We start from the raw sequence: 15,035 nt of genomic DNA on the forward strand, positions 1-15,035 counted from the left end.
TCGTCCAGGACGAGGATCTTGCTCCGCTTCAGGATTACCCTACCAAGGCATACAAGCTGACGCTGACCCACGCTCCAGTTCTCGCCGTTCTCTATCACTGCAACCCAACAGATTGAGAGGACTTCAGAATATTATCAACGGGAACATGCGCACCTTCTGCATTTTTTGGAACCTAGTACTAGGCTAGGAATGTGAATAGTGTGGGATGTGAAAAGTGTGGAAGAAAAGAACTACTGTAGTGTTGGACCTGGTGAGTCAAGCTTGTGTTCCTTCCTCCTCACCTCATCACCTAACTGACAGCAATCCAAGGCCTGGAATCAAGAGTAACAGATGGATGCTGCAACTTAGCTAAAATTGTTATGTGAGAGTGTAATGTAACAAATGACAAGCCTTGAGCATATGAAAGGTGAAATTACCTCCCAGATTTGACTGTCAGTGTACTCCCCAAGAGGGTCAAGGTTACTTCTCACAGTCCCCTCGAACATGGTTGGCTCTTGTGGAATGATGCTCAGTCTAGATCTCAGATCGTGCAGACCAATGGTGCAAATGTCGACGCTGTCTATTAGTATCTGGCCAATAGTTGGGTCCACGATACGGAAAAGAGCCTGTATAAGGGTGGATTTGCCGCTTCCTGTTCTTCCAACAATACCGGTCTTCAGGCCTCCAGGGAAGGTGACTGTAAGTCCCTTCAGAACAAATGGCAGCTGCGGGGCATATTTCACCTGCATCAAACTAGAAGTTAAGGGCACATTGCACCTAAAACAGTTCTTTCGCTGTCTTTTTACCAGACTTGATTTATGTCAGTTCAATAACAATGAGGAATCATGCAGCTTCTTCAGAACAACATTGCCATGCAGAAAAAAAAGAGGATTTACATGGAGGTCGTGGAGCTGAATTTCTCCTTCGGATGGCCAGTTATGAGCCAGCTTATCTTCTGACATGGAAAGAGGTGGCTCTGCAGGAATGCTTATATATTGCAGAATTCTCTCTACTGATATAATCTTGTTCTCCAAAGTGCACATGCTCCAGACAACCCATGCTTGCAGCATGTTCAGGTTAAGCCCATATGTGACTGCAAGACCAGCAATTCCTGAAAGTAGGATGTAATGTTAGTTACAAGCTCTCTTCAACTCAGACCATTTTTATTAACAAACAATTGAGTGGAACAACAAAAACTGTTCAAAACTGACGTGATACCTGGATCGATGAAACCCGTGGGTAGATTGATCAAGAATATTAAAGAGAATGCAAATGTAAGAGATGACAGCACATCCAGGCGAAAGCAAAGCCATTCCATTGCTCCAGCATTGTAGAATTTCGGTCTGGAGTAGGCATCCATTAGATGGCTATTTGCCGATACAAACTGATTTTCCTTGCCAAAACTTCTGATGGTGGTTGATCCTGTTATTGATTCTGCAAAATGCTGTATGATAGGAGCTTTGCAAACACCTACTAGCCTTTGCAGCTCCCTGGCTGTATCAATGTAGTATCGCTGCAAAAAAAGGCAGGTCAATTAGATACCTATGACTAGATCTATGATGAAGGGGATAAAGGTGGCCAATCGTACCTGATACCAGAAACAGGTAGCAACTACAGGAATGAAAACAACAAACACCTGCCATGCAACCTGAGACATCACAGCAATGATTCCAACAAGTTGTATGACAGCAAATGCAACAGAACCCATCTGGTATGCAATGCTGGTGTCCACTTCGCTCTGCTCAGTGGAAGCCTGAAAAGTTTGAAGCATCTGTTAGCATAGTCCAAGAAAATAAGTAGAACTTGCGAAATTGTTCACATGAAGATGACTTACTCTGTTCAAGATGCGCCCACTCGGAGTGGAATCAAAGAAAGACATAGGAGCTCTAAATATGGACATGTGCATCTTGTCGAATAATAGAGTCGCTGTCTTGTATGAGGCTGTTACAAGAAACAACGCTCTTAGGAGGACGCACAACGAGCTTCCAACAGCCAATGCGATATAGACATATATCAGTGTTGACATGCTCACTGGAGGCTCAACGTCCTTTGAGACGGGAGCAGCCCAAGCCATCCAGTAATTGCTCCCAATTTGTAAGACTTGGAAAAGTAGCTGTCCAAGCAACACTAACGGTACAAGTGCACCCTTATAAGCTAAGGTGAGGTACTTCCAGTAGACCCAAAACCCAACCTTGCCTTTCTCTCTTTCTTCTTCCTGCACCAGCTGTCCACTCTGATTGTTCCCTTCGTCCTGTTTATCTTTCTTCTCAGCTGACGATAGAGCTCTGGTCAGTTTTGCTGTACCTCTGGAAGGGGATCCCTCGTTGCTTACGTTTGCAGCATCGATTGTGTCCAATTCTGCGAGTGCATCCTTGTGTGCACCAACTAGCTCCATGAACTCTTTTCCTGAACCAAGTATTTCATTGTATTTTCCTGCTTGTGCTATTTTGCCATCTTTCATCACCTATAACACAGTCCTAGTAAGGAGAGGCATCCGTTTTATTGCAATGAATAATGGATGGAAGTTTTACCAATGAAATTCTCACCAAAATAAGGTCAGCTGCCGGTAGGAATTCAATCTGATGAGTAACATAAACTACTGTTTTTGAAGACAGAGCCCCGAGCAAGCATTCCTGCAAAAATAAGCAGGCACCAGTGTTTGAAACTTCTACTGAACATAAAAGGTTAAGCTTAAGCATAACAAATTGTGTACCTTGAAAAGGTGGGACCCTGTATGAGCATCAACAGCACTGAATGGGTCATCGAACAAATAGATGTCTGCTTCCTGATACAAAGCGCGGGCTATCTGAATCCTTTGCTTCTGCCCACCACTCAGGTTGATCCCTCGCTCTCCGATGACAGTTTGGTCACCGAATGGCAAGATCTCCAAGTCTTTCTTCAGTGAACACGACTCAAGGACTCTTTCATATTTGTCCATGTCCATCTCCTTGCCAAACAATATGTTGTCCTGAATTTTGCCACTCTGTATCCATGCTGACTGGCTGACATAAGCCGTCATCCCGCAAATCTTAACCTCTCCTGACAACTTTGGGATCTCACCAAGAATGCAAGATAGCAAGCTCGATTTACCAGAGCCCACTGTCCCACAAACTGCAACACGCATGCCTTGCTGAGCTTGGAAGTTCAGGTCCTTCAGCGTTGGCAATTCCGGTGAGGCATCCCAGGAGAAGCACCCGTTGGTGACCTCAATTGCAACATCTGAACTACCATTTGGCAACCTCTGCACAGCATCAGTCGGCAATTCCTCAAGACATAGGAATGATGCTATCCTGTCCAGAGACACCTTGGTCTGGATCACCATTGAGATCGTGTCAGGAAGGTTGTATATTGGCTCCTGCAGCACGCGGAACGTGGCCAAAGCAGAAAGCACTTTCCCTGACTCCAATGGAATCCCCATGAGCATGCACGCCCCAAAGGTCACCACAGCAACGAAAGTCGGGGCCCCCCAGAACACAAAGGTAACCAAAGTCGATGTGTAGAGGTATTTCTTCAGCCAATTTGTCTCTGTCTTCCTCAACTCAATGATCTTGGACAAGAACTTCATCTCCCACCCCTGCAGCTTCAGAATCCGCATGTTGCGCAGGATCTCAGACGTTGCCTTCATCCTGACATCCTTGCAGTCCATGAGCTTCTGCTGGAACTTCTCCTGCATTCGCCCAGGAGGCACATTGGCAAGCATGACGACCACGGTGGCTCCAAGTGCGGCGAGGGAAGCGAGCCCGAGGGTAGAGTACAGGATGAACAGCGCCATGCCCACTTGCAACGGCACCAGCCAGAGGTCGTGCATGTACCATGAGAAGATCCCGACGCGGTCGGCGTCGACACTGATGATGTTGATCATCTCGCCGCTCGTGCGGCTCTGCCTCGACTGGCTTGACAGCGCGAGGCCCTTCTGGTACACGACGGCAACAAGCGTGGAACGCGCGCGTATCCCCGCCTGCTGCAGCCGGAAGAACCAGTGGCGCTGCGACAGGCACTCGAATACCTTGGCGACAATGAACGCGAGGACAAGGAGCTGCCCCTTGCTCGCGTACCTCTCGTCGCCGTTGAGGTACTGCACCAGGGAGTCGATGAGGTACGGGCCAACGTAGGTGGCGACGTTATAGACCAGCGCGTAGAACGCGGTCACCGCGACGTGCCACCACACGGTGCGCAACAGGGCCTTAGTGAGCTTGAACGCCGTGACGGCCTTCCGGCCGGAGCCGGAGACGCCGCCCGCCAGCTCCTCGAGGTTGGCCTTGAACGTCGGGAGCAGGCTGGAGACGCTGTCACCGGGGTCGAGCCCCGGGACGTCGTCCAGGCCGAGGGTCTTCTTGTGGCCGACGGCGAGGAGGGGGCCCATCCACGAGAAGGTGAGCACGCTGAAGAAACCGGCGCCGGTGAACCTGGACGCCTCGGCGTCGCTGCGGCTGTTACCGTCCGCCGTCTCATGCGCGCCGTTGAGCAGAGGCTCCTCGGCAGCAGAGCCGCCTCCCTCCCTCCTGCCTACGAACCCAGCGCAGAGCAGGACCACGGCAGCAGCAACCGAGACGGCGTCGAACACCCACGCGAACGCCGGCACCAGGAGCCCGTCGAGGCTCGTCGCCACGTGGTCGGCGACGGCCAGGATGGACAGCAGCAGGAAGAACGCCCACCAGAGCCTGAGCGGCGCCGGGAACCGCTCCTCGCGCCGCCGCCCGAAGTCGAACTGCAGGTACGCGGCGAGCAGCAGCCACGCCACCGCGCGCGCGGCCGCGTCCACGAGGCCCACCACCGCGTCACGCAACCACCCGGAGCCGGAGGTGGCGCCCAGGTAGCACGAGTAGGCCGCGAGAAGGACCTCGGCCGCCGCCAGGGCCCACGTGGCGCAGGCCGCGACCCCGTGGCACCGGAACCGGCCTCCGCCGCGGGGTCCGCCTCCACGCGCCTCCCCGTCCTTGGCGACGGAGAGGCCGCAGCGGCGGAACAGAAACCGCCCCGCAACTGCGAGCGCGAGGAGGACGTGGACCGCGGCGTCCACGCCGTGGAGGACGAGCGGCTCCAGGGAGAAGAAGAAGTAGAGGAGTGGGCCTTCGCCCGCCGGCGTCGCCGCCATCGCGGGCGCCGCGTAAGGCAGCGCGGCCGTGGACACTGGCATCTGGCGACGAGTGGCTGGGATGAGTGAGGCGGAGAGCGGGAGTGGGTTTATATAGGCGAGACGTCGCCGCGGGCGTCAACGGCCCCGAGGCCTCCTCACGGCGACGCCCCGCGGTGGCGGTCAAAGACGGCTGCCGCGCGCGCCTCTGGGCTCCTTGGAGTCCAAGGAACCGTCCCCCTCCCTCCCCAGTTCCCCCGCACCCACACCCCCCGGAAGAAAATTGTATGAGCGACGGGCGCACCGTGCGGCTGCTGCTCCCCTCGGCCGGATGGACGCCACGTATACGCGCCTTGCATCGGACGGCAGCCGGAAACTAGGCGGCTTGCGTGCGTTCCCGTCGGCTCCGCATCGGCTGACGACGGCACCAAATCGGCTCGTTTCAGTCGTGTTGAGGAATATTGAACGACGTGACCCAAAGTCACGTTGAATACGGATGCCGCCGCCAATGATCAGTGCCTTGCCCTAGACGAGTTGCCGCCGCCGCCGCTGTCTCCGTGGATGAACCAGTAGACTCCATGGATGACGTTGGGGGCCAAGGAGGGATCGCAGCTGTTGACCCGATGGGATCTTCTTCTGTCATGGAGGATTCATGTGCATTAGAAATTGATGCTGTTGCTGGTCGTCGCGAAGATGAACAGGTAACACAGGCGCTGGTTATCTGTTCGAGTTGATGGAGCTTTTCTTTTCTTTTCTTTTTTCTTTTGATGAAACAAATGCATTTTCTTCTATATTTCACAGAACACCACGGTTATGGTCGGTGTACAGACCATCGGCACCATTTCACACACTTTTGCACCCGTGGAGAATGAAGCACTTGATGAGGTAAAAAATCATATAAGTAACAAATTTGTCAGAAGATATGCTATTTTGTTTTTATTATAGTACACCTTCAATTAGCAATTGATTTGCAGGAGGTGGTTAATAAAGCTAGGCAAAATTTGATTATTCCTGAAGTTGGAATGACTTTTCAATCCGAGGAAAAAGCTTATGAGATGTACAACACCTATGCTGGCAAGATTGGATTCAGTGTTAGAAAGAGCAGGACAAAGCACCGCAAAGATGGTAGTTTATCTCAGAAATATATGGTTTGCAGTAGCCAAGGACAACGAGAAAATGAGTCATCACAAAAGGACATTACAAGGACGGGTTGTGATGCTCGTGTTCAGTTTAGTATCAGCAAGGGGGGGATTTGGACAGTGCAAAAGGTCATACAAGAGCACAATCATTATCTTGCTAGTCCAAATAAGTCACACAAGCTGAGATCCCAACGACAAGTTATTGAAGCAGACAGGAAACTAATTGGGCAGATACGGGAAGCTGGAATGAAGCCTTCCCAAGTTTATGAGTTCATGAAAGAGTTTTATGGTGGGGAAGAGAACTTACCTTTTGCTAAGATGGATTGCTATAATGAAATTGGTCGCGAGCGACGACAGTATTTAGAAGCCAATGATGCACAAACTTTATCTGAATACCTGAGAAATAAGCAGTTACAAGATCCTACATTTTTTTATGCTATTCAGGTAGACAAGAATGATGGCCGTATAGCAAATTTTTTTTGGACAGATGGTCAATCCATCATGGATTACAAATGCTTTGGTGATGCTGTGTCATTTGACACCACATTTCAAACTAATAAGTTCGAAATGCCTTTTGCTCCGATTCTTGGCACCAACCATCACAAGCAGACAATAATTTTTGGATGTGCACTTATATTTAATGAATCTATAGAATCATTTGTTTGGCTTTTTGAAACCTTCCTAACAGCTATGTCAGGAAAGCACCCAAGCACAATTTTCACTGATCAAGATGCGGCTATGGCAGGAGCAATTGCTTATGTATTCCCAAATACAAGGCACCGTCTTTGTTTGTGGCATATTTGCTTAAATGCTGCTAAACATCTGAGTCACGTAATTCATGAATCGAATAAGAATGAGTTGGATAAGAATGAGTCAGATAACAAGTTTCTATCTGATTTCAAAAAATGTGTGTACGAAGACAGATCTGAGACATACTTCATAGAGAAATGGCATGAATTGTTGGCCAAATACAACCTGGAGGAAAACTCATGGATGGCAAATCTATATGCTTTGAGGGCAAAGTGGGCTGCAGTATATCGCGACTCTTTTACAGCAGACATGAACTCGACCCAAAGGAGCGAAGGTATGAACAATGTCTTCAAGAAAAGATTTCGTAGAAAACTTGGTCTTTCGGAACTCCTTGTAGAATGTGACAAGGTTGCAGCTAGTCTCCGTGCAAATGAGTTGGATGCCGATTTTCAGTCCCGCCGAAAGAATCCAGTTACATATATTCCAAACCTACCTATGTTGAATACTGCAGCTGAATCATATACAAGGAGAATGTATTCAGAGTTTGAGGAAGAATTTAAAAGGCAATTTACATTGACTTGTGAATTGTTGAAAACTACGGGGACACACTTGACATTCTTTGTTAAGTATATGCAGTCTGACCATGGAGCAACAGTAGTATTGAACACTGAAGATTCCACCATTACATGCTCTTGCCGGATGTTTGAATCCATAGGTATATATACTACTACATTTCAATTTATACATTGTAAGGTGTAATATAGGTTTATTAATTAAATAGAAAACTATATCTTACAGGTTTATTATGTAAGCATGCTCTCAGAGTCTTTAATTTGAATGGAGTATACAATTTGCCATCGCAATATATACTGCCTAGATGGACAAAATATGTGAAAAATGGATTTTATATTGAAAAGCAAGGAACTGAGAAGGGAGATTTGAAATCACAGGCAGCACTTATATCTCGCCAGGCCACATCTCTTGCATTGAAGTGTTCGCCATCACAAAAACTTCTTGATAAATTGCAGAAAGCTCTACATGACTTCAACTTGGAAGTGGATACTTATCTAAGTGAGACACATGAAAAATCCGATGAGGTTCCTCCAGTTCCAAATGAATGTGTTCAAGATGCAGTAAATGGTAGAATATCATTTAAAATTCCTCAAGTAATAAAAGGTCCAAAGAATACACGTTTTAAAAATGTTGTTGAAAAGAAGTCAGGGAAGAAGAAGAAATGTTCTCAGAAGAAAGGTACTGACCTGCCCAAAGAATACAATTTATGTCTACAAGTTTTTTAGAATATTGAACTATGTTTTATTGTAGGTGACGATCTGAAAAATAATGTTGTAGAAACAATAGATGAAAGTTCTGTTCCAAACCAAATAACAGTAAGATATTACCTATTTTCACAATTTATTCCCTTATAATTACAAGCATGATTTTCTGAACACTTTCTTATGCAATATATGACAGAATTTTAATGCTGGGCCATCTTCATCCATGGATGCTCCTTTCCTGCAAAGTGGATATGCTAATTCTACAATGGCACACTTCAATTTAACTCCAGAACCTTCTGCAATGGCTGCTCCATACATTCCAGGAGGATACACAAGTCTCTTAATGGGAGTTGATCAAGATGCTATAGTGCAAACCACTGTTAGGAAGTTATATTTTGATGGAGTGCAAAATCATGAATCTATGTAACTGTGCTCATTCGTTGTCAAGTGACCTTATGAAATGGAACATGTACATGTACAGTCTGTTGGCTTTGCTCTGAATAGGAACCTTACAGGTAGTGCTTATTCAGAATAATGCATTCCACAGAAACAATTATTAGATTATTCAGACATGCATTCCACTGCTGATTTCAGAACATCCAAATATATTTCAGACAAAAATCGCATTTTACAACTTGTCTAATTTCGACAACAAACGTCGAAACACAGAAACTTGGACCATGTTTCTGTTATATGAAACTAAGTTCTGAACTTGCAACCCTGACATAGAAAACAGCGAGCACCTATATGCTCTGGAAAATGAATATATACTATCAGCCAGTGCTACTCGTACAACTGATTTTGCAATTAAAAAAAGCACATGCCCAAGTGCATGATACAGCTAGTGTAAGGTAGCATGTTCCTTGGCAGATGACACTTGACCCATTCTCATCCTTCATCTGAAGATCGACATGATGCTTGACGAGCAAATAGCATTACAGTTGAGTCTGCTTGCCCTTCATTGTCCTGAACATGATAGACAGTTAAGTTCAGTTGATTCAGTTCATTCAACAATGAGCAATCAAGTGTCAGTACAGGAATCACCTTGGTGGAGCCAGTCGTGGTGGACGGCGAGGACGCCCAGGCATAGGCTCAGGTCGCTAGGACCGGGACGACGCCGCAGAGCTCTGGATCTCGTCCCAATCTGCCGCCGCCGCCTCTGAAGCTCCTCCCAATCCGTCTCCGCCACTCCCATCTCCCTATCCTCTCCCTTTCTATCTGCGCGGGCGAGCACTGCTCCAGGTGCCGCAGCAGACGTGCCTCGCCGTGCCATCCTCGCGACCTCCTCGCCGTGGTCTTCCCCGGACACCGCAGGTACTCCGGCGACGGCGGAGTCAGACGAGAGGAAAGGGTCACGATAAGGATCGATTTTGGGCTGAGCCGTTGGGCAATGCGGAGCCGATGGGAAGGGCACACAAGCCGCGATGCGGAGCCGACGGGAACGCACACAAGCCGCCTAGTTTCCGGCTGCCGTCCGATGCAAGGCGCGTATACGTGGCGTCCATCCGACAGAGGGGAGCAGCAGCCGCACGGTGCGCCCGTCGCTCATACAATTTTCTTCCCACCCCACCCGTGGGGAAGAATCGAACGGCGCGCGTGCCGTGTCTCGCTGCCGGACCGCGACGGCGGTGGGCAGTAGGAGTAACTTTTTACGGCGTGGCGACGTGGCCCGGTTGGACTGCTAGCTATTTTTTACGGCGGAGAGAAGGGTTAAAGGAGTGCGGTAAGAAAGGATTACGGGATCTCTCGGTTCTGATTTCCTAATGACGCAGGACGATGCGTTTTGTTTGTTTAGAAGAAGATTATTAGTTTATTACTCCAGGATGGGAAGGTGGTTATTCTCGAGGGCTTGCGGATTTGTCGCTGCTCGTCGTCTCCCGGGCGGAGAGATCTTTTGCGCGCTTCTCCAAAAATAAAGCAGAGCGCATTGGCCGAGCGGGCAGTTGAGAGAAGCTGCGCCGTGGATTCCGCAAGCAAAATCGGAGAAACACTGTAACGTGACTCTGGATGAATAATGAATTTCGGTCGGTCGTTCCCAACTGGATAGATCAGAGCTCATGCGAATGGATGTACAGTAAAACCAGCATAGTGACATTGTTGCAATAATTTACATGTCCGTCTCATATGAGTATCCAAGTTAGGCTCCGTTTGGCAGGGCTTTTTCACTGGCTTCAGGAGTCGTTTGGAGCTGTTTTCTACCAAATAGGGTAAAGTAAAATAGCTTCACTTGTGAAGCCCCTAAAAACATGCTCTCACAGTGATTTTGAGTGGGATGGAGCCAAAAAAAAAAAGTGGCTTCTCCCGGCTCCTCCTCCAGGCCCCTAAAAACATGCTCTCACAGGGAAGCCATTTTGCCAAACGGTTTACCAAAACCGTTTCAGCTCCACCGGTATAACTGTTCGTGGAGCTGAAGCAAAAAAAAAATGGCTTCACTAGTGAAGTGAAGCCCTGCCAAACGGGGCCTTAATCAACCTGTACTATGGTGTCACTTGAATCTCTAACTCTCGAATTTTGATGACGATCCAGGTCAGGGGCGGGGGCGCTATGGCCGGAGTTCGTCGGAGGTCGCCATGGCTGCATGCGAGAGGGCGGGGGAGAGGGGAAGGAGGAGGTCGCCGCGAGCGGTAGGTCTCGTCGGAGCTCCGATGAGACTCTACCGCCCACGGCAGGGCGGTAGTCGCCTGGGCGGTGGAGGCAGGGGGCCTCGCGCCGGCTCTGGAGGGGGTTGAGGGCGGCGTCGCCGGAGCTAAGCAAGGTGAGGATGAGGAGGCGGCAGGGAAGCATTGGAGGAGGAAGAAGAAGAAGAAGAAGATGCATGCGAGGCGAGAAAGAAGATAAGGTGAGGAGGCGTGCGGGCGGAAAGAAAGAGGCATGCACATACATAGTGTAGTACTGCCCTTAATCTTTGAACTTACGCAAAAATAGTGTCACCTAGTAGCGAATTCATAGGTTAACACACAATTAGCATACCAACATTATTCAATGTTAAGGCACTGTTCACCAAGACACGAGTTACCATCATTTTGGTAACTTTGCTTTAATGACGAAATCGGAGAAGCGCGTTGAGATTAGTGCATGACGGGACAAGTAATATATAGATGACAGAATATATGCATACGGGATTACGGGAGCTTCAAAACTCTGATGACGATCGAAGATCTCACCTTCAAAATTGGGACAATGCTGCACACGTCAAAAGATAAAACCAGTCGCTGGCGAAACTGACTTGAATTAAAAAAAAAAAAGGAGGCAAGGCCAATAGCAAAGCTATATTCAGAATGGTCCCATGTATTGCAACTTTGCTTCTATGGCTAGTTTTGAGCGGTAGCGCCCTCCGTGTCAGCATTTTCTTTCTCTGGCTAGTTTTGAGTACGCAGTAGTAGTGGAGGGCTCGGTTTACGCTTTTCGGTCCAAAAATCATCATCTTTTAGGATTCCGTATAGGTGCCTTGCATTTCCTCTGGATCGGCTGGCTGCCGAAAGCCGATGCAGCGGGGCTCTGAAGATCAGAAAAAAATCTAAGGATTGAGAGATACTCTGAAAAAGGTACAATTTGTTAAGGGCCTATTTAATATTTAGAACTAAAGTTTAGGTAGACAAAAATTTAGTTTTGACTATAGAATTTAGGTTGCTAAAATTTAGTTCAGTGTTGTTTAGATACATGACTAAAAGAAAGTAGTTTTTTTTTAACAAAGATTTATATAGTCTGCATTAGCCAACTAATGAAGTAATTGCTAGTTAGGCACAAAAAAAAAGATTAGTTCACTTTTAGTCAACCTGTTTGGATATCTAGTACTCCCTCCATACTGATAATTCATGTTGTTTTGGACAAGGTTTGGGTCAAACATTAGGAATATAAATCATTGGTAACTTTTAAGTTGTTGAGTTTGGAAATGTGAAAACCATATGAACAGATTTGTCTTAAAAAGTCCTTTCATAAAAATATACATATATCAGTTTTCAATAAATATTTTTATAAAAATAAGAAGTCAAAGTTATGCTTTGGAGACCGTGTCGCTGTCCAAAACGACTTCTTTTAGCAACCTGGAGGGAGTATTAAAATTAAGTGGCTAAAGTTAGTCTATGGTATCCAAACTAGTTCTAAGTCAATTGATCTTAAATTCAACCAGATTTATATAAAATACTAATATTTATTTACTATAATATATACCATTATTACATTAGTCATAAGAAAATATACTAATTTTTATAGTAACAAAGTTATGTATATTGATACTATTTAAAACTTGGACAGATATCCTTTGGGCCCAAGATAGTAGATGCCTAGCTTTCTGGCGCAATATCTAGGGTCACCGGTGAGGCTATAGGTCTCGCTCACTTTCGTCATTAAGGATTTTAATTTGGATTTTTTAACTAGCAGTGGCGATTACCTGATACTATACTTTGTCTATTGGCCGGTTTAGCTTTGTTTGAAACCTATAGACTACTCACTTAAAATCCTACACAGTGTTTGGTTGTTACGTAAACGTAAATAAAATTAGTCCATATGCATTTCACGCCGGTAAGGTCTGCAGCTTTAAATTGCTTGCGTTTGCGTTACTGTCGATAGAACCAAACAGCCCGCTAGTTCCTACCCTATGAGTACGTAATCTGTAGGATTATGTATTTTTTTTGCGTGAAAACGGAATCAGATTCGTCGTGACGAGGTGATTCAAAATGGGAATGGCTAGCGACATTTATTAAACAGGCCGAATATAAAACGGCCGGCGCATCGTTGAGAGAAAGTACACCTTTTATGCCACCGTTAGAGCCTTTTGCATGCTCTGGATGTCTGGATTCCAAGCTACTCCGTATGTGGAATGTGGTGCGTGCGTGCATGTTTCAATGATGGCTAAGGTAGAGGTAGGGATGAAAACGGATCGGATACGGACGGATACCACTGATATTACATTTGTTTTTATATTTTTGTTCGAATTCGGATTCGAATACGGATAGTGTCAACTATGTCGGATAGAATACGATGGGATATCGACATCATAAATATGCGATTTGAGTATTCGGATACGGATACAGTATCGGATGTTGGATATCCGAACTCGGATACGGACATATCTCAACCCCTCCAAACGGATTCGGTTTCGAATACGGTTGGAAAATATCCATACCATTTTCATCCCTAGGTAGAGGTAGGATAATATATGCAATATGAAATGTAGTTGGCCTCTGTAGATTTTTTTTAACCGTGAACCCAGCGGTTGGCTGGTTCGTATCGTTGCTGATTCATGAAGAAGTACTGTTGGTTAGTTTGTGTGAGAGAAAAATACTATTTCGGTTGAAAATTTACGATCGTTTACGATAAGCCACAGCCAAACAAACATGTTGCTAGAGTACTTAATTAGATCTACGTTTCCCCGACACATATAAAACGATCTTAAGATTTGCCGCCTCGTGTTCAATTGAGTGTGCCTGCATGTAGTGCATGATTATTTTTCCCTCTCCATTTACTCCCTACAACGGAATGCTTTTTGATACTCTCCCTAATGAACGTCCTGTTCGCTTGGCTTATAAGCCGTATTTTTTCATGCAATGAATAATATTTTTTTCTCACAACAAATTAGTTAACAGTACTTTTAGCTATAACTTATCAGCCAAACGAACATGGCATAAGCCGGCGCATCTTCTGTAAGGACATGTTTGATTTGCTTCTTAGCTAGTAGTAGCATGCACTGCATCTGGAGTTTAGAAAGCCAGACCGGCGCTAGCCGGGCTGTGGCCATACAAGTCATACTTGTTTGGTTGCTTTGCTCTGTTGCGCTAGGATTTAAAGAACAGCTGTTTAGTTAACCACTCGTTGTGCTCGCTTTTACTCAGCAAAGACAAAACGTGCACACGCTCACGAGCCAGGCTCACAAGAAAATCAAAATCTTTTTTCTAGAAGCCAGGTCAGGAAGCCAAACGCAACACTCCGACACTACGGGCCAGATCTGGCCAGAATCATGGAACTAAATAGGACCTTAGCCTCCGTGACATCTAGTCGATCTACCACTAGACCTCCGCGCACGGTGGAGTTCGAGCAAGAGTCTAGTTGACCTGTGACTACTTGATTCTTTGGACAAGGCTTGTCTCTCGTCTCTGTCGTACGTGTTTTGAGGCGATCGACGATAGCGGCAAAGATTGTCGACGAATGCTATTGCTCACGATCGATGATGGTTAATGTGGCATCGTTTTGCTCCGTTTAGTGTCAGCTAGGCCCACTTATACCATGGTACCATAACGGAACCTCCGGCCGCGAAGACGCAAGCACTCACGGGCATGCTGACGGTTTCCTCGTACATACACCTATGATATACTATATAAAAACGTATCATACTATGTGCTAGTAGTGCTATTGTACACTTTGGGCGTGTTTGGATCCCTTGCCGAGTATTTTTTTCTGTCGAACGTGCCATGTAGCACGTATTTCATTAAAAGGAAGTAGACAACACCAAACCAAATAACAAACAGCTCAACACTAGGTAACCAAAGGTTTCCTAGGCGAGGAGAAGACACAAGCGAAAAAACTAAAGAAAACTACGACGAAGCCCGGCTACTACCATGAGAGGGACTAAAAGCAACAACGGGCTGAGCGACAGCGAGCTAGTAAACTAGGCCATGGACAACGATCGAACGACCTAGGGCGGGCAGGGCGGGCACCCAGAGGTAGGCTAAACCTCAAGGTCCACCCCCTCCACCAGTTGGATGCCCTCAATCGCGGAGCCAGCCGGGAAGAGCATCCTGATTGCCTCGCGTTTGGACTCCGAGAGAGGCCCGTCGAATAGGGCCATGTACTCATCGAAATCACCCTCCGCATCGGCCT

At 46.8% G+C, this 15,035-nt stretch overlaps 2 protein-coding genes across 2 annotated transcripts; one reads left to right on the plus strand and one right to left on the minus strand.

Annotated features, from left to right (window-relative positions):
• Positions 1-5: 5 nt before the first annotated feature.
• On the minus strand, positions 6-5,285 carry LOC136532830 (ABC transporter C family member 3-like; the record flags this gene model as incomplete). The annotated part of the gene is made up of 9 exons (XM_066525406.1): positions 2,693-5,285; positions 2,526-2,612; positions 1,814-2,443; positions 1,568-1,732; positions 1,198-1,492; positions 876-1,090; positions 417-722; positions 248-311; positions 6-97 (listed from the first exon to the last, which is right to left on the minus strand). Coding segments are annotated over exons 1-9 (4,278 nt in total), but the record flags the coding sequence as incomplete, so codon positions are not given.
• Positions 5,286-6,108: 823 nt separating this feature from the next.
• On the plus strand, positions 6,109-8,646 carry LOC136532831 (protein FAR1-RELATED SEQUENCE 5-like). The gene is made up of 4 exons (XM_066525407.1): positions 6,109-7,657; positions 7,741-8,193; positions 8,266-8,330; positions 8,416-8,646. Exons 1-4 carry the CDS (start codon positions 6,109-6,111, stop codon positions 8,644-8,646), a joined length of 2,298 nt encoding a protein of 765 aa, XP_066381504.1.
• The last annotated feature ends 6,389 nt before the right edge of the window (positions 8,647-15,035 follow it).

The sequence above is a fragment of the Miscanthus floridulus genome, unplaced genomic scaffold, assembly GCF_019320115.1.
Source record: "Miscanthus floridulus cultivar M001 unplaced genomic scaffold, ASM1932011v1 fs_722_1_2, whole genome shotgun sequence".
NCBI classification, from domain to species: domain Eukaryota; kingdom Viridiplantae; phylum Streptophyta; class Magnoliopsida; order Poales; family Poaceae; genus Miscanthus; species Miscanthus floridulus.